The sequence below is a fragment of the Dama dama genome, chromosome 14 (assembly GCF_033118175.1).
Source record: "Dama dama isolate Ldn47 chromosome 14, ASM3311817v1, whole genome shotgun sequence".
Taxonomy (NCBI): Eukaryota; Metazoa; Chordata; class Mammalia; order Artiodactyla; family Cervidae; genus Dama; species Dama dama.
The window spans coordinates 67,016,813-67,039,559 of NC_083694.1; the positions used below are offsets into that span (position 1 = coordinate 67,016,813).

Consider the following 22,747-nt stretch of genomic DNA (forward strand, 5'->3'; position numbering starts at 1 on the left):
TGTTGCATTTTCTTCCTCCAGACTAGTGTTTACCTGCACTTGCCTGTGTGGAAATCATAAGATCAAAGGAATGTGGATGTGATCTTTTTTGTAGTTTCTCCACCTTGAGTCCAGGGGAAAGCTGGTGAAGGGTAAACCATTAATTCTGTCCCCTCCAGCAGCTCCTAGTCTTCTCAGAAGCCCTGGGTTAATGATTCGGAGGTTGTTTTCCTCACAGGGTCAACTTGTATCTAATCTTTGGCATGGCATGTCCTTTCTTTCTTAAGAGAAACTTGACTCATCCTGGGGTCAGGAAACTTGTTTTGCTGGGGAACGCAGTGTGTGTGTGTAGGTCTCAGGCTATCTCCCTTTCTCATCGGTGGCCCACCATCACCAAGAGCCCACCATCCCCCCGCAAACAGAAGAGACCTCCCCTTCCCCCCCTCCCCACACTGCGATCTGTGGAAGTCACAGACTGAAGGTCTAGTCAACGAGGAAGCCGTCACCTAACAAATAATCTCCCTCACATGAGATTTAAGGATCTGGTGTTGGAACCCCAGGAAGAAAAAAGTCCCTGAAGCTTGTGTAGGGAGAAACCCTTCTGAGCCTGGCATTCAAGAGTTTAATTAGCAGCTCAGGAGGACTGGATTGCAGAAAGAGGCAGCTCCATTCAGGAGTGGACCCTGGAATTCCAGGCAGGAGCCTGTTTACGGCTGCAACGCAGGTCACGCCAGAGGCTAGAATCTTGGGAGTGAGACACAGCCGTGGAGATAAGGCCAGCTAAGTGCTGTGGGTTCACTGAAGTTCAAAAACTGATTCACAGCGTGTCCCCAGCTCCCACTTCCCAATCCAGTAAAACTGATGCTCCTCTCTGTGGTTTTGGAACACAGCGTTAATGCTGGTGCCTCAGGTTCCTGAGCTGGTCCTGTCTAAGGCATGTTTGCTTGCCTCCTTCCCATACTTCAGACAGGACTTTGCGTAAAAAAGTGGGCTGGTAGATCACTGTTCCGCAAAGATCCTTTTGTGCGACTGGAGCAGGCTACCTTCTCTGAGCCTCAGTGGTCTCATCTGTAAAATAGGCATATCGTTCCTTCTTTTCCTAATAACCAGAGTTCTTGTAATTTACCTTAAATAAATGCAACGTGAAGAGACCAGGCATTTCTGACAGATCACTTTTGTGCATGTATAATAGTGAAAACATGAGGGAAAGGCATTGGCAATAATTTCACAACTGCCACAGCGATCGTAGGACCATCCGATTTCAGAGATAGTACAATGTGAGAAACACACCTGTGTACCCACTGTCTTGCCTAAGACAGAACAGTTCCCAGCAACACTGACAGCCTTGGACCCACCTCCTTGATCTAGCCTGTCCACCCTAGAGAAAACTGTCCTGAATTTTGCGTTTACTATTCCCTCACTTTTGGTACAGTTTTATGAAACCTACCCCCTATGCAGGGCTTTCCTCGTAGCTCAGTTGGTAAAGAATCTGCCTGCAATGCAGGAGACCTGGGTTCGATTCCTGGGTCGGGAAAATTCCCCGGAGAAGGAAATGGCAATCCACTGCAGTATTCTTGCCTGGAAAATCCCATGGACAGAGGAGCCTGGCGGGCCATAGTCCACGGGGCTGCAAGAGTCGGACATAACTTAGCGACTAAACCACCGCCACCACCACCCCCTGTGCAATACATTAATGTTATTTCTGAATGGTTCTGTAAGTAGATTACATCCCATTCTTTGATGTCTTTAAAAATCATGAGAAGTTGATCTGTGATAGTGTGTATAGCTCCAATTCTCACTATTGAATATCCCACTCTCTTCCTATCCTACTGTATTAATCCTGTTGATGGAAATTTGGGCTGTTTCCAGTGTCTTGTTATTAAATTCTTTTGTTATAAACATGCTCACAGTGGTTTCTTAGAACACGTGTGTTTCTCCTGGGTATATACCTGGGAGGGGAATGGCTAAGTCTAGATGAGAGCGCTCGCTGTTCTGACAGCCAGCAAACACTGCTGCACCTTATTTCTGTCCACTGAACAGCCCGAGGGGATGGGAGTTCTGTTCTCACTTTGATTACAGACCTGCAGGGGCAATAAACATTGATAGAAAGGATTGGGAGGCGGTGAAGGAGAGTTTTCCAGGCCACAATCTGACTTTCAGCCACGGCCCTGAGCAGCAAAGCCAGAAAGGAGTGGAGGCGGGATGGGGCACCGCTGTTGGTGCTGGGCATGTGTGTGAGGTGGGGCTGCCCTCGACTGGACCAGTCTCAGGCTGCGGCTCTGCTGACATCACAGAATCCACTGTGACGTCACGGGCGGGCTGAGGGACCTGGAAATGCAGAGAGAACGCTGCAGGCCATTCTCAGGTTGTATGGTTCTTTTATTTAAACTGCAGTAAGGAAGCTGGCATACACTCACCAGGGATATTTCCCTGAGCCCTGGTCCCCTTTGCAGCTTCCAGCTCTAGGTCCTATTGATGAGCTTCAACGGTCACTGTCTCCGTGGCCTCGGATGTCGCACTCCCAGCGATTTCCAGCCCCTGGCCACTCTCTGTTGTCTCTATGATGGCCTCCATTCTTTTCCTTTCCACAACCTCCTCCAAGATGTCCACATCTTTATTGTGTGACAAGGCCACTGTCTTTGTAGTGAGACTGGCTCGGACATTCCTCAAGAAAGAGCTGATCCTGCTGAGTCTCTTGTTGTTGGAAAGTGAACTCCCAGTAGATAAGCTCCTGGCTGATTTGTGCGAGGTCCTGGACTCCTTGGTGATGGGAGCGTGGCTGATGCCTTTGTGCGCGGTGCCCCGCTTGCTGTCCCCCAGGCTGCCGTGGCCTTTCTCCTTTTTGTCGTCCCTCATGGCTCTCCGGCCGCCTGAGGACCTGCCAGCTGTCTTCCGCATCGCCTTGTCCCCCGCGGTCTTGTGGCGGCTTTCGGCTGCCCCGCGAGGACGCGAGCCCCTGAAAGCACGCTCCTTCTCCCGGTGTTCCCTCCTCTCCCTTCTTCCCCTGTGGGCCTGCGACACTCTCCGGGGCCTGTCTTCCTGCTCACTCTCTTGGTCTTCCTGCGGCAAGGCTGAGATGAGGGTCCCCTCGTCCTCCTGATCGGCTTTTCCTTTGGCGGTCTTCCTGGTGGCCTCCACTCCAACCATAGTCATGCTGGCTTCCGGGGAGAGGCTGGTGGACGTGCTGGAAGGGTACTCCAAGTTTTTGGCAGCATGTGCCAAGGCCGTTTTCCTGGTCCTCAGGGAGGTTTTGGCAGCGCCTGCCACAGCGATGTTGCTTTTGCTTCCTCCTGGGCCCTTGGTGACGGTGACTTCAAGGGCCATGCTCCGCTCTTCAGAGGCATGGGACTTGGTCATGTTCAGATCGCCCTCTGTGGCGTCTGCTGCGGCCACCTGCGTCATTGCCCCCACTGCTGACTCTTTGTCAAACTCGCTGGGTTTGGTGTTTGCCTTGGCCCCGTCGGGCACAGGATCGGGATTGTAGAAGTCCAGCTGGAGGCCCTCCCCTCCGGCAAAAGCTGCAGAGGTGGCCCCGGCCACCTCGGAGCCCGCGTGGAGGCTCCTGACGCTTACCTGGTCCTGATCGCCCCGGCCTTGGAAATCCACGGCCGCCGGGCTTCTCCTGTCCTCCTCGAACACGGGCATGCAGATCATGTCCCCCGCTGGAATGGCGTAGGTGCTGCTCTGGGAGTCCACCGGCGGCCGCAGGAGGTAGACCAGCTTCTCCCAGTAGGTGAATAGGTCTTCCCGAGAGTCGAGCGGGGGGCACAGATGCAGGTAGCAGGAGCGGCCGGTGGCGAACTTCAGGCGCAGCTGTTGTTTCTCGCGGTTGTGAATGGAGATCCTCACGAACTTCAAGGGAAGGAGCCTGGTGAGCTCTAAGGTCTTTGCAGCCTTGCGGCTCTTGGCCTTGGTGGTCTGGCCGCGACCCGTGTGGTCGTCGCAGCCGGTGGCCGGCCGGGCCAGTAGCATGACATCTGGGAGGGGGAGGAGGGGGCTGGTGGATGCGATGCCCACGGTCACCATGCGGACGCGGTTGTGCACGTCGATCACTTCTCCCCTCTTGGTGATCTGGATAAAGTCGCTCTCGAAGATCGGGGCGTACTTGAATATGTCGTACTCACCCTTGCGCAGTTGCCGCTGCAGTTTGCCCCTGGTGGTGTTGAACAGGCCTGCTCCGGCACCGCTCTGGGCCGTGTGATACGGTAGCAGAGACTCCCGGCTCATGGCTGGCTGTGATCACGACAAGCCGTCCTGGTGAGGTGGGCCCCTGGGTCTTCCTTTCCTTGGCCTTCTGGGCAGAAGAGGGAGCTGCGGTCTCCTGTGTCACGCAGGCGGCTCCACGGCAGGTTCCCCAACCCCACCACACCCCACAGAGCCTCCCCGAGGCCGTGGTGGGGGTACGGGCACGGGTGATCGCCGTGAGGATGCTGCAGGGCGCCTGGACCCCAGGCTGCGTCTCTTCAAGGGTGTTGCAGAGGTATGGTAGGCTCCCCCTCAGCCTCACCTCACTTCTGCTTCTGGCTTTTTGTCTCTGCGAGAGGCTGTGAAACTGCAGTCCTAGTGAAAGAAGTGACCACTCTCTCAGCCTAAACCCCCTGTGCGGCCATATTTATCCTCGCTGTCCTTTGTGACCTGTCACAGTCACATACACCTTTGTCCCATCCCTCAACCACCCCCTCCAGGCAGGGCCACCCCATTGCCCCCACAGAGGACAGGTCCATCCTGCCAGGGACTCAGGCAGGTACCAAAATAAAAATGTCTTCAAATGGGAAAGTTTTATCTGGTTCTCTTTTACTCCCCACCCCCCCCTGCCAAATTCAGCAACTGGATGAAGCCTATAGGAATGTCAGAGGATGGGATGCATTTGAGCCATTTGAGCTCATGGTTTAATTGTATCGAACAATGTAGAATTGGCAGTCACAGTCCTTAGTCTATCCATTAATAAAGTCTCAGTAAACTTGGAGGTGATTTTAATAGTAACATTAAAAATTGCTTCTCCAAACCCATGCAGTGTTCTTCACGTATGGGCCTAACAGTCCACTGAGTTTGGGTATTGCTGCTACTGTTCCCAGTTCACAGGTGAAGAAACTGAGGTGCTATCTCTTAGATCTGATGTTAGCAGAGGCAGTGTTTGAATGCAGATCTACCTGATTCTTAAGCCTTTGTTCTGAATGCTACAGTACTTAGCCTCACCAAGAAAGCTTGGGCCCACCAAATGTATTCACACTGGACTGGTTTAACTATCTTTACAAGAAGATCTGTTTTTAGAATTTGCATAATTCTATGTGTGTATATATGTTATGGAAAGAACTCAAGGCAGCATATGGGCTGGATTGGGGATTGAATTATCCGGGAGATCGCCTCAGATTCTCCCCAATTTCAGTTAAGTTGCTAGGTCGTGTCTGACTCTTTGTGACCCCATGGACTGCAGCACACCAGGCCTCCTTGTCCATCACCAACTCCCAGAGCTTACTCAAACTCATGCCCATAGAGTCAATGATGCCATCCAACCATCTCATCCTCTGTCGTCCCCTTCTCCTCCTGCTTTCAATCTTTCCCAGCATCAGGGTCTTTTCCAGTGAGTCAGTTCTTCACATCAGGTGGCCAAAGTATTGGGTTTTCAGCTTCAGCATCAGTCCTTCCAATGAATATTCAGGACTGATTTCCTTGAGGATTGACTGGTTTGATCTCCTTGCAGCCCAAAGGACTCTCAAGAGTCTTTTCCAACACCACAGTTCAAAAGCGTCAATTCTTCAGTGCTCAGCTTTCTTTATAGTCCAACTCTCACATCCACACATGACCACTGGGAAAACCATAGCTTTGACTAGATGGACCTTTGTTGGCAAAGTAATGTCCCTGCTTTTTAACAAACTGTCTAGCTTGGTCATAGCTTTTCTTCTAAGGAGCAAGCATCTTTTAATTTCATGGCTGCAGTCCCCCTCTGCAGTGATTTTGGAGCGTAAGAAAATAAAGTCTGTCGCTGTTTCCATGGTCTCCCCATCTATTTCCCATGAAGTGATGGGACCAGATGACATGACCTTAGTTTTTTGAATGTTGAGTTTTAAGCCAGATTTTTCACTCTCCTCTTTCACTTTCATCAGGAGGCTCTTTAGTTCCTCTTTACTTTCTGCAGTAAGGGTGGTGTCATCTGCATATCTGAGGTTATTGATATTTCTCCCAGCAATCTTGATTCCAGTCTGTGCTTCATCCAGCCCAGCATTTCTCATGATGTACTCTGCATATAAGTCAATAAACAGGGTGACAATATGCAGCCTGATGTACTCCTTTCCTGATTTGGAACCAGTCTGTTGTTCCATGTCCAGTTCTAACTGTTGCTTCTTGACCTGCATACAGATTTCTCAGGAGGCAGGTAAGGTGGTCTGGTATTCCCATCTCTTTCAGAATTTTCCACAGTTTGTTGTGATCTACACAGTTAAGGGTTTTGGCGTAATCAATAAAGCAGATGTTTTTCTGGAATTCTCTTGCTTTTTTGATGACCCAACGGATGTTGGCAATTTGATCTCTGGTTCCTCTGCCTTTTCTAAATCAAGCTTGAACATCAGACGTTCACGGTTCATGAACTATTGAAGCCTGGCTTGGAGAATTTTGAGCATTACTTTGCTAGCATGTGAGATGAATGCAATTGTGCAGGAATTTAAACATTCTTTGGCATTGCCCTTGTTGCTTTATGCTTATGCAAACAGCCCCTGCGTGGAAACCTACCTCTTTGCTCTCAGCACAGATCCTCCCATGGTGAGTTGGGGGATGGGTAGCCTGAAATGTAAGCTCCAGTTCCAAGAGTCTGCTAGGTGCCCTCCTGGAGGGTAATATCTCTCTACTGGGCAGAAATTGTTTGGAAGCCTTGACACCTATAGGGAACACGTACTGTTAGACACCCTGCCTCACTGCCACTCTCACAGAGCTAATCACAGAATAAATGATTTCTAAATTGTGACTTGAAAGTTCTGAGAAAGGCCCCTGCTCCAAATTCTCTAATCCGCAGTTTGATGCTATGCCTGAACTCCCGCCTTAGGGAGTCATACCTTGAGGAAAAGGGCTATCTTTCCATTAAACACACACAGATGCCCATCAAAAGACGATTAGATAAACAAAATGTAATCTATCTATGCCGTGGAATACTATTCAGCTAAAGAAAGGAATGAAGTACTGATACATTTTATGACACAGATGAACCTTGAAAACATGCTCAGTGAAAGAGGCCACATATTAAAATGATTCTATTTCTATGACATATCCAGGAGAGACAAATCCATAGAGACAGATATTAGGTCAGTGGTTCCCTAGGGCTGGAAGGAGGGGAGAATGAGAAATACTAGGTTTTTTTGTTGGGGGGGGGGGGGTTGATGAACACTTCTGGAACTTGATAGTGGTGATAGCTACACGGTATTGTGAATGTCACTGAACTGTACACTTTAAAATTCACAGTTGTGAATTTCATGTGTATTTTACCACATACACACAAACATTTCTGCTCAGAAACTTTATAGTTAAAAAACATAGGTCACCTATGTTTAGAAAGGTCACCTGTGTGACCTTGGGCACAGTACTTAGCTCTCCACTTCCTCATCTGTAAAATGGGGGTAATAGTTGCTGTGAGGATTAAATGAGATAATGTAAAGTATTGAGTAGCATTTCTCAGTAAATATCAGCTATTATTAACGTCAGTCTCAGCTGGCCCTTTAAGCCTTGGTGTGATTTCCTTCCTGACAGCAGTTTTCGGTGAGACAGAGAAGCTTCTGTGGGTTAGAGCCATGGTGAGAACTGAGAAGGATTCTCACTGGGCAAACCTGACCTCCTCGGAGGTTTATCCTCAGGCACATCCATGAACCACTACAATATTGTAAAGTAATTAGCTTCCAACTAATAAAAATAAATGGGAAAAAAAAAAAAAAAAACCACACTACTCCATCAAGAAACTGCTAGAACCCCCACTGAAGAGCACGGGATGGAGAAGACAGGAGAAGCTTACTGTGGGTTTGGATTTCAGGTTTATTCAAAGCCCTTGGGAGAAATTAGGATAAAGATGGAAAACAGTCAGCATTTTAGCTTCTGGCAGAAAGTGGAAGCTTTGATCCCAGAAACCCTGTCCTGGGCTCCCCCTATGGCTATTATCTCAGAAGCAAGTGTCAGGCCAGATCTCAGGAAAAGACACGGGGACAGGATGAGGGCCGGAGACAGGGGGTAGGGTGTGCTCTCCATGTCCAGCCAGGGTGACATTACCACCCCTGCAGATGATAGCCTGAGGAAAAGGGCTTGTCAACCAGGCGTCTGACTCCAGCAGAGGTCCTGTCCGAGTTTATCCTCTCAGAACACTCATCTCCCCTTGCTGCTGAGTGTGAAACAAGATGAACTAAGCAACTTGATGGTAAGTACATATTAACCCCCCCCCCTTTTTTTAAGTGGAAACATAAACTTGGTGACTGACAACAAAACTATTTTTAATGCATTTGTTCAAAGAACTTGCAGCTCCACTGATGATTTACAGTGCGTTTCTCAGATCACTTTTTCTTGCAAAAGCCACCTCCCCCTTCCTTCCGCTCTAATTCATTGTTGTCCATGGCAGCTTTAAAACTGTCTTGAGTTTCCTAACGGCTGATTGGTGGCACAAGCAGAAGGTTAATGCAAGGAAATTCTTCCCCCTCCACCAAGATAAAGAAAACAGATTATCTCCTGAAAGAAGCAGTGAATGGTACTTCCACCAGATGCTCTGTACAGATAAGGAGCTGCCCCTGAGATGTAATCAAAACAGCAAAATTAGGATACCTGTGTCTCAGGTGATAGTTTAAAGGAAATAAAATGAGTTCAAAGGAGCAGGCTCCATCCACATGTATGAAGAGTCAACAAAGTCAGGATCGCTGTGTAAAACGGCACTGACGTCAGAGGAGCCAATTTTCATTCCCAGCCTGTGAGTGTCAGGTGTGTGCACAGGGCAAGAGCAAGGGGTGGTGATTCTGTTGGAGACCTGAAGGAATCGCATGCTCCAGAGATTCCAGAAAATTAGGTGGACTATTTCCTCTGAATTATCACACCAATCCTGTCTGAAATTATACTCTCTCTTCCTCCCCACCATTCTTTTCCAAAATTTGAAATGCTTATTTGCAACACTGAGACACATATTTGGACATTATAAGAGATGTAATCCAAGTAAAGCCTTCATGAAGAGTTCTGCCACAGATTGTAAGGTTCAAGTTGAACAACAGCTGTACATGTTAGGCCTTTGTATATTCAGAGAAACAGGTAGTTCAGGTATTCAGATTTGATATAAAATTTCTACCTTTGTACCAAAAGTCTAAAGGATATACTTGCTGCTGTGTCCCAGTGTTTGTCAATGAGAGATTGAGCATTAGAAACCAGAAATTGAGGAATAGGGTGGAAAGTCAAAAAGCCCACCTGGTGGCACCCCAGAGAACAAAGAACACTTGAAGAACAGTCAAAGCTCTGATCACCCCCTACATCACCATCTCCAAAGGGGAGGAGAGGAGAATGGTTAGAGCTCAATGAACAACTGATTTAAAAAAACAGAAACCGCACCACACTTTAGTTCACCATGTCTTGGTTCCAATATTTATTATATTGACAAGTTAAGAATACTAGGATAAATAAGTAATATTTTCTCTTACAGAAAATTGTAATGATACTACTGAGTAGGATTAAACACTCTGAAGATTTCACAGAAACGTCAGAATTTAAACAGATAGTAGCCAGAGACCTCCTGGCCAGTGTGAGTAGACTTTCTCACAGCGATAAATGCTCTGGGCCAGATTTCTACAAACATCTGCATGACAGAAACGATGCCATTAACATCTAATAATGCTAAAGCCTAGGCATCACCTGGCTTCAAATGTGTGTCCACTGAATGTGGTTCTCAATCGCAAGAACAGGAAAAGTGGAATATTCTTTGGCTCTTCCAGCCTAGAAAAAAATTCCTGACCTAAGTCACCGAGCAGAGACTCCTAAGCCTTTGGAAGCTGGACTCTTGTTTCTGCTTTCTTCCTGTGACTTTATAACTGAGTTTGCAATAGAGGGCCTGCATTAATGCCTGAGAGCCAAGCGGAAAGGGTCTTCTCTGTTGGCACAAAACTGTACTCAGTGCTGCCCGGCCCAATTCTCTCCTCCCAGGGCTGGCGAGCCCTTCTGGCCACCTGAACACTTAGCAAGACACTGCACGTGGCGATAGCCCCCCAAACTCTCAGAAACCAGGTCTGAGCTAAGTCACCAAAAAGTCACAGCGGTGTCGTGCAGCACAAACATCAGTAGAGCACAACGCCTAGTTTTGAAACGAACGCCTTGCACACAGCAATTCCTGTACAGAACAGCGTATTTGCTAGAAAGCGCAACCCTGGCCATTGCACAACTTCACGAGATGCCATTCTCACTCCATGTCCCCTACAAGTGACAGTGGCAGCAGCAGCGGAGGAGGTGGCCCCACCCCACCCACCCGAGGTTACAGACACTTCTTCTGCATGGATCCTAATGGTGGGAGTCCTGAATTTTGCAGAATCCAGACGCGAGGGAGGCAGGACCCCAACTGGGGGTCATCTGGAGAATCCAAGGATGGCCGGGATGTTAAGGCTTAAATCCTGGAGTGGAGGCAAAAGATGCCCTTGCCCCGGTCCAAAGTCCACCCTGGAGTGGAGTGGAAAGACCTGGCTGAGTCATGGAGGGCACTCCCGCCTTGATGGTTCTTAGCTGCTGGGATTCAAGAGGTGCATAGGAAGTCAGATCTCCAATGGCTTCAGGGTTTCGGATGTAAAAGGAGGATTTGATGAGGACTCCCCAGTTGCTCCATACCACGGCTGCTTAGCTCTGCAATGTTCCCTCCTTTATCTGTTGGATAAAAAGGTTCCTCTCATCTTCTGGAGTCCGCCCGTTCTGAGCCCGGACAATACACGTGGGCCGGTGCAGGTTGAGCATGTATATCAAATGCTGCTTCTCGTTTTTGAGCTCCTCAATTTGCGCCTTCAGCTCAGCATTCACACTCTCCAGCTTCTCCGACTCCTGGGGCACAAGCAATAGCGGTATTAGGAAAGGAGCCACGGGAACTTCCCTGGCGGCCCAGTGGTTAGGACTCTGCTTCCACTGCTGGGGCCCGGGTTCGATCCCTGGTTGGGGAACAAAAGTCCCACAAGCTGCCTGGTGCAGCCAAAAAAAAAAAAACAAGGAAAGGAACCAAGGTCCAGTGAGGAAGGGGTGGCCTGCTGGTGGCCCCTGAATGGCAGGGGCAATGGCTGGAACACATCGGGGCTCATCAAGTAGGGAATGGCCTGCAGGGGAATGCTGTTGGTGCCTTGCTATGAAGCCCCACAAAGCTGGGAGAGCAGCGTTAGGTTTGAGAGAGTCCAGAGCTTGGAGAAGCCTTTGAACTTAGAGCTCCTTCAGAGATACCCTTGAGTTTCCACTCAAGGTGGAGGCAGGCTGTGACCCTAACAGTAATGGAACAGCTGTAGAACCAACAGCAGAGACCTCCTTTGTAAGAATGAAATAGCCCATAGGCAGGTCATCTGGACCTGAAAGGACCTTGGGGGCTGGAAGGAAATCCAGACTCACGGTGTTTAGAGTCTTATATGAGTCTCTGATTTCACTGAGAAGCTCATCTCCACAGAAAGAATGTACATAGAAATAAACAAAATGTCTTAATTTTCATTGACCCCCTCCCCCCCCCATGCAACCTGTGGAACCCAAGTGAAGACTCTGCCCTGGCCTGTCCTCACTTGGGGAAGGGGACACAGCCGCTGCAAAGACTGCACCAGGGATCTGCTCCACCTGCCTGGAGACACCCCTCCCACCGGTGTTTCTCCCTTCTGGAAGGGGAGAACGCAGCTGGAAGCAGAGACTATCGGCTGCACCAAGAAGGACTGCAGAGTTAAGAACCAGATAAGAATGCAGAGAGAGTGTAACCTCTGCCTGCGGATCAAGGAAATAACTTGTTTGAAGAGGTTAATTAAAGGCTTTTCACAGTGAGCCAAATGAAAGCTGGCAGCTTCCTTTTCTCAGGGAAATGGGCGAGCGAAGCCCCTTGAACTGGACAGACATAGCCGACAGCCTGGAAGCTTCTGGACACATATGGACTGGCTGAGGATGAATGTGGGCATCGGACGATCTCTTTGTTTTTAATTCATACGCCGGCATCTCATACATCCAGATACATTTATCTTACTAACAGCTTCACTACTTCCTCGTTCTGTAACGGGCATTTCTGCCACCAGCTACAGTGTCCTTCCTGGGAAAGCACTTCTGGGTGGAGTCTCTCAAACTCCTCTCGCTCATGGGACGTGAGGTCGGAGGGGGCCAGGTGTGAGCAGCGGGGCGGGCACGGCAAACAGGCACTCACTTTCTGCAGGCACTCTGTCTTCTCCTTCTTCTTGTTCCGGCACTTGGCAGCTGCAATCTTATTTCTTTCCCGTCGCCTCTTTTTCCTTTCATCTTCTTCAGGGGCTACCTGCAAAATTCAAGAGGCACAAGCTTAAAGGAAGGCCAGAAATTCAACCCACCTCAAATACACTGCCTTTTATTTCCAGCTAAAACTGACAGACCGGGGTATCCCTGAAGAATTCAGAAGAAGTAAAGCTCTGGACTTTTGCATGAAAGTCCAGTCCTTCACACATGCTCACATACTCAAGCACATGCATGCACATGCACACACTCACACTTAAGAATGAACAGTGGAAATCAAAGATCTGTTAAAATTATATTGTCAATACTAGCAAACTAAAATTTTACCTTTAAAAAGCATTTATTTGGATTTTTAAATAGGAGTTTGATACTCAAAGTGATAATGACTGGTAATAACTGTAATCAACTAGAGCAAGAAACAGATTTTGTTCAGTAAGTATGACCTTTCCCCCAGAATGACCTCAGGAGCATCACTTCGCCACCCATTCCCCCTGCCTCTTTTATTCATATTCCATTCATCTCCATCGTCACCTGGAGCATCGTCATAGCACCTCCTTCCTAAGTTCAGAGGAAGCCCATGCAGCTCCTAGAGAATAGGAACCCAAGCCTATTCCTCAATCAAGAGGCATCATCAGCCCATGGCTTGGTGCCACCTGGGGGTGGAGAACTAGAACTATCCACTGACTCATCCAACCAGCATTGATGATATTGATCTCTCCCTTGGAGCCCCACCCTGGGAGTCAGCCCTGGGATCCTCAGAGAAGAAAACCTCATCCGGCTTTAGGATCTGGTCCTCCATGGACGATCACTCTGACTTTGTCTGAGGACTGATGGTGAATCAGCAAAGTCCAGTTTCTGGACTGACTCAGAGACTGGAGTCCGGCTGGAGTGAACTCACAGTGGGCAGAGTGGGCGATGGTTTAGGCCACTAATGTCAGGCCTTGGCATGTCGCTTGTCACTGCTCCAGACAGCTGGAAAGGGCATGGGAGCCTCACCTCAAACGGAAGAGATCCTGGACCATAATGATCACCTCCTATCTGACTCTGGGTTAGATGATGCTAACTTAGCTTAGGCTGAGACGGAGGCTTCAGAACATAAGGAAACCAAGCCCAAAGGGGAAACACAACGAGAGGCACTTCTACCCTTTATATCTCAGATCCTAGAACCACACAGGCAGACACTGGGTTTAGACCAAACTCCCTTTGAATCTCAGCTTCACCGCCTATCAGGTGTGAGCCCTTGTGCAAGTTATTATACTCTTCTGAGCTTCAGTTTCCTCATTTGTAAAATGGGATCAACCATCTTACCTACCTCATAGGGTTGTGATGAGGGTCAAATTAATGTCAATAAAGCCTCCTGCACAAGGTTTAGCTTATGGTCAGTGCTATGGAAACTTCAGTTATCATCAGTAACTTCATCATAGATGTCTTCATCAAGAAATCAGCAACTCTAGTATCTCCTTTGCAACTAACTCTACAGATATTTTTGTAGGGGGAGGATTCAAAGTTTTCTCATAAGAGGAAGTACTTGAAAGTAGAGCAAATCTCAAGAGTCACACACTGTCAGACGTGGAAAAGCCTTTCTAAGGGCCATTTAGTTCAACCCCGTCACTTTTTAAGAAGAATTTATTTATGAATTTGTTTATTTTTGGCTGTGCTGGGTCTTGGTTGCTGCCGGCGGGCTTTCTCTAGTTGCAGAGAGCAGGGGTTACTGTTTGTTGCGGTGTGTGGGCTACTCTTGTTGCAGAGCAGGGGCTCCAGGCACTCCGCTTTCAAGCTGAGTTGCTCCCCAGCACGTGGGATCCTCCCAGACCAGGGATCGAACTCGTGTCCCCTGCATTGGCTGGTGACTTCCTAACCACTAGACCACCAGGCAAGTCCCAGTCCCCTCACTTTATGGACACAGAAGTAAGGCAAAGAGTGGCCAAGAGTATTGTGCTCAAGGAGGCCCAGGAGTCACCAGCTCATGGTGACCAGACTAGCAGGCTGCAAAACTGGACGTAAACCCAGGCGTGTGTCTCTTTATCCCACATCCTCTCTGGGTCACAGCTGCCTTGTCACCCCAAGCTGCCTTCCCAGAGGCGACCAGGACCTGGGGAGGAGGCTCGCACTGCCCAGACACACAGGACGCCTACAGGGTTGTGAATTACAGTCACCACCAAGGAGACCAGAACACTCAACTAGGCCATTAGGTGCATCCCCTTCCCTATAGAAAAGTCTACTTGTTAAACTGATCTAAGATCAGAAGATGACTGGATGAACACAGAAACAGAGTGGATGAGAGGCTTTAAGGAGTGTTTCCACGAAGGAAGAGGCCTGCTTCTTCCTTGGGACAGCCCTCCACATATCCTTCCAAAATGCTTTCTTTCTTTTCATGGGCCCCACTACTTCCATGGCATCCTGTTATCCCAAGGTATTTTTTAAAATTAATTTTTGTTGGAATAAAGCCGCTTCTGTTATCTCAAGATATTTAATTAGAAAAAAATTTTTTTTAAATTTTTTCCTTGAGGGTCCCATGTTTCACCCTACACTGTCCAGTGTTGAACTGGGCACCAGTGACCTCCTTTGAGGTTAATTAGGGTACAGCCAATGCCCCTAATAATGTCTTATGGATACAGCATCATATAGCATCATCCTGTCTATCATTCACTGGATGCTAACTCTCAGCCAGGCCCTCTGCTAGACTCTTAACAAATGCCATCTTATTTAACCCCTTGGATCAATTCTATGGAGGAGACATTATTACCCCCTCCACCTCCCTTTTTAGAATCATAAAAGATTCCCCCCCCCAACTTCCTTTTAAACTCAGTTCTTTTCTGGCTACCTCTTGCCCAAAGGCAGTGATCACTGCAGATAAGTGAGCCAGAAACATTCCCATCTTGCATCCAGGAGGGCAAGGCCAACAGGACAGCGGAAACCTCAGCTCTGAAGTCCTTGAGAGCCACCCCAGCATCGCCAGCAACCACCTCCCAAACTTCTCAGCACGGCTATTACCCCAGGCGTCATAAAAGTTGCCAGGTGGAGAACCGCACAGGTGTCAGAGACAGAAGTGAACTTCAGTCAGACCCTGTACCAAGGCGGTGAGCATGGCTGTCTGGTCCTTGCTCGACAGCCTGAGTTCTTGTGGTGTTGAAAACCATCACCGCACTCTCTGCTTCTTCAGAACAACTGGGCACAGAAGGTGACCTCCTACAGATTCATGGCTTTCCATACCCTCCACACTCTGCTGGCTTCCAACACTATCTCTAACCCTGACTCTCCTCTAAACTCCAGGCCCAATATCCAACCGTGGCCCCCTGCCTACAGCATGCCTGGCGCAGGCGAGCTGTGAGACAAGTAAGCGCAGGAAGAACGGGCACCCCTGGGAGAACCCACCTCGGCCTTGGTGACTGACATCTCGAGGGGCCTGCCGCTGACGGTGACCGAGTCCAGCGCCGAGGACATCCGGTGGCAGAGGTGCTTGTTCTGGATGGCGAACCTCAGCTCTTCCTTGACAAAGGGTGTCAGATTAGCAAAATCCTCAAACACCAGTGACCCAGGAGGGGACAGGCAGGGGACGATGGCAGAGGCACTGACTTCCGAGACAGAGACCTGGCCTGGGTGTTGAAGCATCATTTTGCTGAAAAGACACATGGAAACCCAAACTACTTCAGGGATCTGGGGGCTTGGGATCAAGTCCCCCCACCCTCACCTCCACACCTGCGACCTCCAATACCCAAGTCCCACCTCCCACCGCCAGGGGAAGGTCCCATTAGCCCTCGGGCTTCTGCTTTGTTTTCATTTCACACCGGCCTGTCTTAAGTAAAACAGGTTCTTAAAATATGCAGTTCAGGGACGTGGATAAAATGCCTGGTTGAAGTTTATGAGGGGTGGCGTTTCAGGCTATTCTGAATTTACAGGAGCTGTTAGTGTTGGCTGGTGTGCATATATGCAAATGTAGCCTCAAACAGTCCTGAAAGAGGAAGAGCATTAAAAAAAAAAAAAAAAATCAGAGAGACTCTTATGTAACCCCATGTACAGTCTCTTTTTTCAAAAAGAAACTCGGAGGGTATCTGAAACCAAGTAGAATCTATCTGTGAGTGGTAAGTAAAAGCAACGAACGGGGAGCCTTGAGTTCAGGAAACCTCTGAAGCCTCTCCCTGGGCAGTCGGATCCGAGTCCGTGAGTGAGGACAGTCACGGGAGCGGGTGTGCTGTTTCACCCCAGCTGAAGAGGGACCGGGGCGTGGGAATTCAGGTCACCCCTCAAGGTTAGCGTTGGGGAAGCAAAAGACCTCAGAGCAAAGAAAAGTGAGGCACTCAGAATGTGGACTTTTTTTGAGGAAGTGTTCAGCCCTGCGATGGTTGGAGGGGTGTGGCTGGGGGCACAGGGGGCTGGGACTGGATCTGGCATTAGGGAGCAGTGTGAGACCTGAGCTCAGCCTCCATCTGACAATCGTCTGGGAGCCCCTGCTGCATTGGCGCAGAGTCCCACTATGGATCTTTCCAGAACCCGACCCTGGCTCTGGCTGTTTCCAATGCCTGCCGACCGCTGGAGACCATCCGACTGAATACGTGAAATGGGTGAGAGGTGGTCAAGGTCAAATCAAATGGCCTCTGAGGTCCCATCTATCTCCATCATTCTACAGCCCAGGGAACCCCAAGGGAAAAGGTACGGGAAAGGGACAGAAATAATGGGTCCAGAGTTCCAGTTTGCAACAGCCCTCCGTAAATCTCTCCCTGCCGTATACTCCCTCCAGGAGTGCCCAAGCCCCTCATCCCTGCAGTCACTTCTGCAGGGGCGATGAATGTGGGAATTGTCAGGGTGGGCTGTGCCCTTGGAGTACCCCTTTCCGTGTGGGAACCTACGGTCATTAGCCACATCCCATCAGACGAGAAGCCCTTTGGCAAGCTGCTAACGTTTCACAAGTGCCTCCTTCATACCAGAAACCTTACGTGCGCTATCTTACTTCACCTTCATGAGAACTCACTTAGGTCCCAGTCCCACTGTAGAGACGAGGTGACTAACATTTAGACAAGCTAAATAATTTGGCCAAAGTCACAGAGCTAGTAGGCGGCAGCATCAGGATTTAGAATGAAGTCTGACTCCAGAACTTATGCTCCCACTTTACAGATATAGAATATGATTCTTTATGTTGCAAAAGCAAACAAAAAACCAGAGCACAGTTTTCTCAGGGGTTGAGAGCAGGTGTGGGGACGGAGGGGGGTGGGGGGCGCGGAGGGCCCTGGAGCTGAAGGGATGGACAAGGAGATGAAACAAAGAGCTATGGAAAGCTTAAACTCTGAGATGAATTCCTGAGCTTTCTCTGCCTGGGTGCACACTCGGGCTGCCCCCTGCATTCAGGGAGTATGTATTAGGGCATCTTTTATCCACAAAATTCCCAGACTGGGGTCAGAACGTCAAGACTAGAGGCCCATTTCCTCCTTTGTCATCATTATACCTCCTAGAGCCTTCTCTCTCCTCTGTGAGAAAGAAGGCTAGTAACAATCACCCTATTTTCCCAGAGAATTGGGCAAGGCGTTGACGAAAGAATACCTGAATATGCTCTGGGAAAACATAATGCAACTAAGAAATATGTTATTACTGGGCCTCCCAGGGATCTTTCCAGCCCAGGGCTGGCTCTGAGGGGGTCCAGGTAGATGGGTGGCTGGTCACTCTCTCTGATCTCAAACACTTAGTGAATAGAACACCCTGACCTCTATATCCCCCAGTGGATCCAAGATCCACTGATGGAGGCAAGAATTCCAGGTCAACAAATACTTCCATTGTTGACTATCCAAAGAAACCCAGGATATGTATGAATTGACTAATTCTCTCCCCAAAGCCATATGTCATGAATCAGAACTGATGTTCTCCTATCAATTTAATCCCATAATCTTAGGATGTTGGGAGGAGACTTTTCTGGCAGGTACTAAACTCTGAGAAGCCAGCTTTCCAAAGCCAGAAAGACTTAAGATCCTCCCAGGCGTTTGTTTTGTTTTCCCTACCTTTCCAACTTTATTAAAAACCCAAATAGTTCAGGAATGGAATTCAGAGCTACCACTGGGCTGGCCTTTGTCTGGAGAATTGCACGGCTTGCTTCCACACAGGCAGTTTGAATTCCACTGCAGTTGAGTGTGGCTCCATTTTACCTCCCAAGTTTATTAATGAGCTTTCAGGGCTTGACATCTGCTGTTTGGGTTTTTTTCCCCCTTCTCAGTATAAAGTCAGCAGTCCTGATGAAAGAAACTCAAGAATGCCAGTGGTATGCAATGTCCTTATGAAAAGCATTGGGTGGGCTTCCTTGAAGATGCAAACTGGTTGTGAAAATGTTTAAAAGCTTTTCAGAAAGTAAAGCAATGGTATCTGTAGAGATTTGGGCTTTTCCTGCACTCGGTTAATATTCAGTTTCTTGAGATACTTTCTTTCAGTGTCCTATTTTTTTGCCTTTTCATACTGTTCATGGGGTTCTCAAGGTAAGAATATTGACGTGGTTTGCCATTCCCTTTTCCAGCGGACCACGTTTTGTCAGAACTCTCCACCATGACCTATCCGTCTTGGGTGGCCCTGATGCTGGGAAAGATCGAAGGTGTGAGGAGAAGGGGACGACAGAGGATGAGATGGTTGGATGGCATCACCGACATGAGTTTGAGTAAACTCCGGGAGTTGGTGATGGACAGGGAAGCCTGGCGTGCTGCAGTCCATGGGGTCACAAAGAGTCGGACACAAGTGAGTGACTGACCTGAACTGAGATACTTTCTAGTTTTTTGTTGCCTCGTTCTCTTAAAAGTGTGATAAGCCTAGACTCAGGCTGTGTCCCTGTCCCTGAGAAGAAAAATGAAGGTAAAGCTTCAGTTTTTCAGAAAGTTGAGACCCTTGAACATCTCCGTTTGGAGAAAAACATTTCAGAGGATTTTCTGAGCTGACTTTCTATATTGATCTTAAAATTGTCCAGACTTGTTACAAAGAACCTGCATTTGGCTTCTGCATCATTATCTCTAGTCAAAAATCGTGTCATATCATCAGTAGTTTCATCATTTTCAAGAAAGTGAAACTTTACTCATCTATGTCTCTGACTGGAAATTCAGCTCCCAGATTTTATTTCCTAGTAGCTGCAACTACATTGAATTTTCACTTTTAATTTTCATCTTTTTTCCACTAAGCACTACTTGTAAAACATAGTAAGGAGCCAGTTCTTTCACTAACTTCCTATCTTGGTCTTTCTCCTAGCCCACTGGAAGTGGGTACATAGACACTCCAGTTGTAGGTGGAAGACTAGGCATCATGACAGAGATGATGCTTGCAGGCCTACCTACTACCACTCACAGGCTGAGCGCTCAGTGATGTGTTTCCTGGACCTCAGTCACCTTGTCTGTAAAGAGAGGCCAGTACTGACTGCCCCAGTCCCTTCACAGGGCTGTCAGGAAGATTAAACGTGAAGGTGGATTTACACACATCCTGGGAAGCCATTATTACTGTGATGTGATCCACTTTCCCCCATTTCAGGGGGGTGGGGGTGGGGGCTCGTAATGTTCCTGTTAATGAAATTAGGTCCTATTAATCAGAAATTAACTGGAGCCCTTAAGAAACTCAACTCAGTCACAGCTTCTTTTGCACTCTGATTGACCTCTGGGCTCTGACACATCAGATCAATTCCACCCCACTCTTTGCTGGCACCAGCTTGTCTCCACTGGTCTTAAGTACTTGAGAAATAGCCAGCTCTCACACATGAAGCCATTTCTGGTTTGGTGTCCTGGCTGTGTACTTCCTCCTCCCCGGGCCGAGTAACACTTGGAACCACTGACCCTGTCCCCTGCCCAGCCCATCTGAAAAAGGAAGAAATCATGAGCTCTGTACAATGGGATAGACACCCAAAACTAGAGTCATTTAAGTCAGATATTCATTTTGCAACTGAGTAAAATGGGGTCCAGAAAGGTGAAGTGACTTGCCCAAGGTCACCATAAAGCTGGTGAGTGGCCCGGCCCAGGTCAAGCTGTTGACCTGCTGTTCATTTTGCTCCATCACCAACAGAAATTCAGCATCGTGAGGATCAACCAAGAAGGCAAACGGAGAAGAGAGCCAATGGCCAGGTAGATGAAGGGTCAACAGTCTGAGGAGCCTGTGCCCACGAGAGAGGAGGCTTTGATAGGATTAAGACAGGGAAGGAGTATGGGGAGGGGGGAGGAGAATAATTGAGAGAAAAGACCAAGGGGGAGAGAGAGAATGGTGGGGTTAAGACAGGAAGGATCCAGAGGCTGCCACAGGTGCTGGGTGCTGTATTTTATCTACACTATGTGCCTGGAGTGCCTCCTGCAGGGCTGTCTCTGAGACCATTTAGACAGTAACAACTGCAACCCAGCCGGGTCTTCATTCAGACAATCCTTACAACAACAGCTTACCTGTTGCAGTGTTATTCTACAACAAACGGGAACTGCAAAACAAGGGGACAGTCATACCAATTTCTCCTTCATTTAAACTGAAAGAGAGGGAGGCCCCGGAACAGATGTGACTGTCAGCCACACTGAAATAGATGCACCCACATTTTCTAGTGCCCAGCTTATTTTTTTCTGGCTCTATTAAGGGGTGAGCAACTCCTTCACAGCAAAGGAAGCCTACTGTGATTTGGTAGTTAAATTAGGGGAAAGAAAACGGTTAGGAGGAAAGGAAGTAATCTGAAAATGGGGTGGGGGGAGCAGAGAAGGAGAACCATCCAGTGGAAAGCACCTTGGGATGGGAAGAGATGCCCCGTACAGAAGTCCTTTTCCCCTCACTGCCTCAGAGGCTGGCCCCTCCTAGGTCGCTTTTCTTTCAGTTAACAACACTCTAGAATCTGAAAACCTTTGTCCAGAAAGGACCAATGGTTATCCGGTCCAACCAGCACCCTGTGCCCACAAACAGGCGGAGCGGCCAGGAGCCTCTACATGGCCACACCTCCCCGCTGGGGATGCTGAGGCTCCACGCCACTAAAGGCAGTGCAAGTTTCAGGGTCCCGGGCCCCTGGATCACAGATCCCATCCCTCAAAGATCTCAGCTGGCTTCGCACTCTCGCTTTCCCTCCTTCCCCCCGATGGTGGGTCTCTCCGGACGAAAAGCAGAGAAATCCGCGAGCCGCCAGAGGAAGAGACCAGAGCTGGAGTCACAGGTACGAGAGAAAAGCGTGTGAGAAACTTGGAACAAGAAGTCTCCGGCACCTGTACCCGGCTCGCGCTCTCCGCCTTCTGCCCCAGGGCAGCGACAGGAGCTCGCGCCACCTCTTAAGACTTATCCCAACTAACTTTCGCCGCTGGCTACCGGCGCGGTCCTACCGCCCCGCGCTCCGGGGTGGGCAGGGCGACCCCCAGCGGCCGCGCCCGCGACCCCGGCTCGCCCATTCCTTCCCCATTCATTCCGTTCCGCCCCTGGGGCAGCGGCTCCGCGAGCCCCGGCCTCCGCGCGTCTCAGGAAAGCTGGGCTCGGGAGTAGCAAGTGCCCGCGCACCGAGCCAGGGATGGAGCCGGCTGGCGAGCCCGATCGGCTCGGCCACTCTGAGCACCCACCGATCTGAGCCCCTCGATCGCGCCCAGGGAGTAAGTAAACGCGAGGGCGGCGAGGAGCTGTGCTCCTACGACAGCGGACGACCTCTCAGTTGCCAGGAACGTTTCGCGCCCCAAGTCAAAAGAGAAAGTTCTTTGCGAGAAAGTTTCTAAAGCGCGGAGGAGCAGCGGTAGCTGGGAGAGAGATTGAGCCAGAGTTCTTTCGAAGCTAGAGGCTGAGGGGCAAGTGCCGGGGGGGTGGGCACGGGGGTCGGGGGCTGGTTACTAGAGGGGCGCAAAGATAATCAAAGCAAGCCATCGTCGCCGCGCTCACCTCCTGTATCCACTCGGGGAGGCCAGGGTCCGGAGGGCGGGCAGGGTCGGGGTGGGGTCTGGCTGGCTGGCTGGCTGCGGGGTCGGCTGGCGAGCACAGCCGGGCTCACTACCGGCGCGCGGGCTGGCGGGTCCGCTGGGGCGGCGGCGCAGGGTGAGCGCTGTGCAGTGCGCGCCTCTCTGCGTGCGACTGTGGCTGGCAGCGTGTTGCATCACCCGTTTTATAGCCCTCGGGCTGGCGGCGCGCCCGTATACTCTGGGTTAGCAATCCCAGGCTGACGTAATGCTATTAATAGCTTCCCCGGCGAACCAGCAGAACTAGGCTGGGCTGGAGGGCGGGAGGGGAGAGCGGGGGGCGGGGGGAGGGGCCAACGAGGAGGAGGGGAGAAGGGGGACCGGTGATGCAAGCTCTGGGAGGAGCCGGCCGCGACGAGTTCTCCTGGGACGCACGCACCCGCCCGCCCTCTCGCTCCATATCAGGAGCGGAGCCGACCGGGCTGGCCGCCAGATGTGCGCACTCCAGGCAT

General features: G+C 49.7%; 2 protein-coding genes across 6 annotated transcripts; both read right to left on the reverse strand.

The window, feature by feature from the left end:
* Positions 1 to 2,425: 2,425 nt before the first annotated feature.
* GARIN4 (golgi associated RAB2 interactor family member 4) lies at positions 2,426 to 4,503 on the reverse strand. Its single transcript, XM_061161274.1, has 2 exons — positions 4,487 to 4,503; positions 2,426 to 4,270 (listed from the first exon to the last, which is right to left on the reverse strand). Exon 2 carries the CDS (start codon positions 4,204 to 4,206, stop codon positions 2,449 to 2,451), a length of 1,758 nt encoding a protein of 585 aa, XP_061017257.1. The 5' UTR covers positions 4,207 to 4,270; positions 4,487 to 4,503; the 3' UTR covers positions 2,426 to 2,448.
* Positions 4,504 to 9,525: 5,022 nt separating this feature from the next.
* On the reverse strand, positions 9,526 to 22,399 carry ATF3 (activating transcription factor 3). 5 transcript variants are annotated; one of them, XM_061160993.1, is made up of 4 exons: positions 22,222 to 22,399; positions 15,772 to 16,015; positions 12,335 to 12,442; positions 9,526 to 11,001 (listed from the first exon to the last, which is right to left on the reverse strand). In XM_061160993.1, exons 2-4 carry the CDS (start codon positions 16,009 to 16,011, stop codon positions 10,804 to 10,806), a joined length of 546 nt encoding a protein of 181 aa, XP_061016976.1. In that variant the 5' UTR covers positions 16,012 to 16,015; positions 22,222 to 22,399; the 3' UTR covers positions 9,526 to 10,803. The 5 variants fall into 5 exon arrangements, with proteins under 5 accessions (XP_061016976.1, XP_061016978.1, XP_061016975.1 ...); XM_061160995.1 differs by lacking the exon at positions 22,222 to 22,399 and adding an exon at positions 19,118 to 19,144; XM_061160992.1 differs by lacking the exon at positions 22,222 to 22,399 and having other exon boundaries at positions 15,772 to 15,885; positions 15,973 to 16,015.
* Between the last annotated feature and the right edge of the window lie 348 nt (positions 22,400 to 22,747).

What these genes read in the sequence shown, in the direction of transcription:
- GARIN4 (XM_061161274.1), bottom strand. Translation starts at nt 4,206, where the DNA reads ATGAGCCGGGAGTCTCTGCTACCGTATCACACGGCCCAGAGCGGTGCC.
- ATF3 (XM_061160993.1), bottom strand. Translation starts at nt 16,011, where the DNA reads ATGATGCTTCAACACCCAGGCCAGGTCTCTGTCTCGGAAGTCAGTGCC. An exon ending in TGTCAGTCACCAAGGCCGAG is followed by an intron (nt 12,443 to 15,771) that starts GTGGGTTCTCCC and finishes TGAATTTTGCAG; the next exon opens with GTAGCCCCTGAAGAAGATGA. An exon ending in AGACAGAGTGCCTGCAGAAA is followed by an intron (nt 11,002 to 12,334) that starts GTGAGTGCCTGT and finishes CTTGTGCCCCAG; the next exon opens with GAGTCGGAGAAGCTGGAGAG.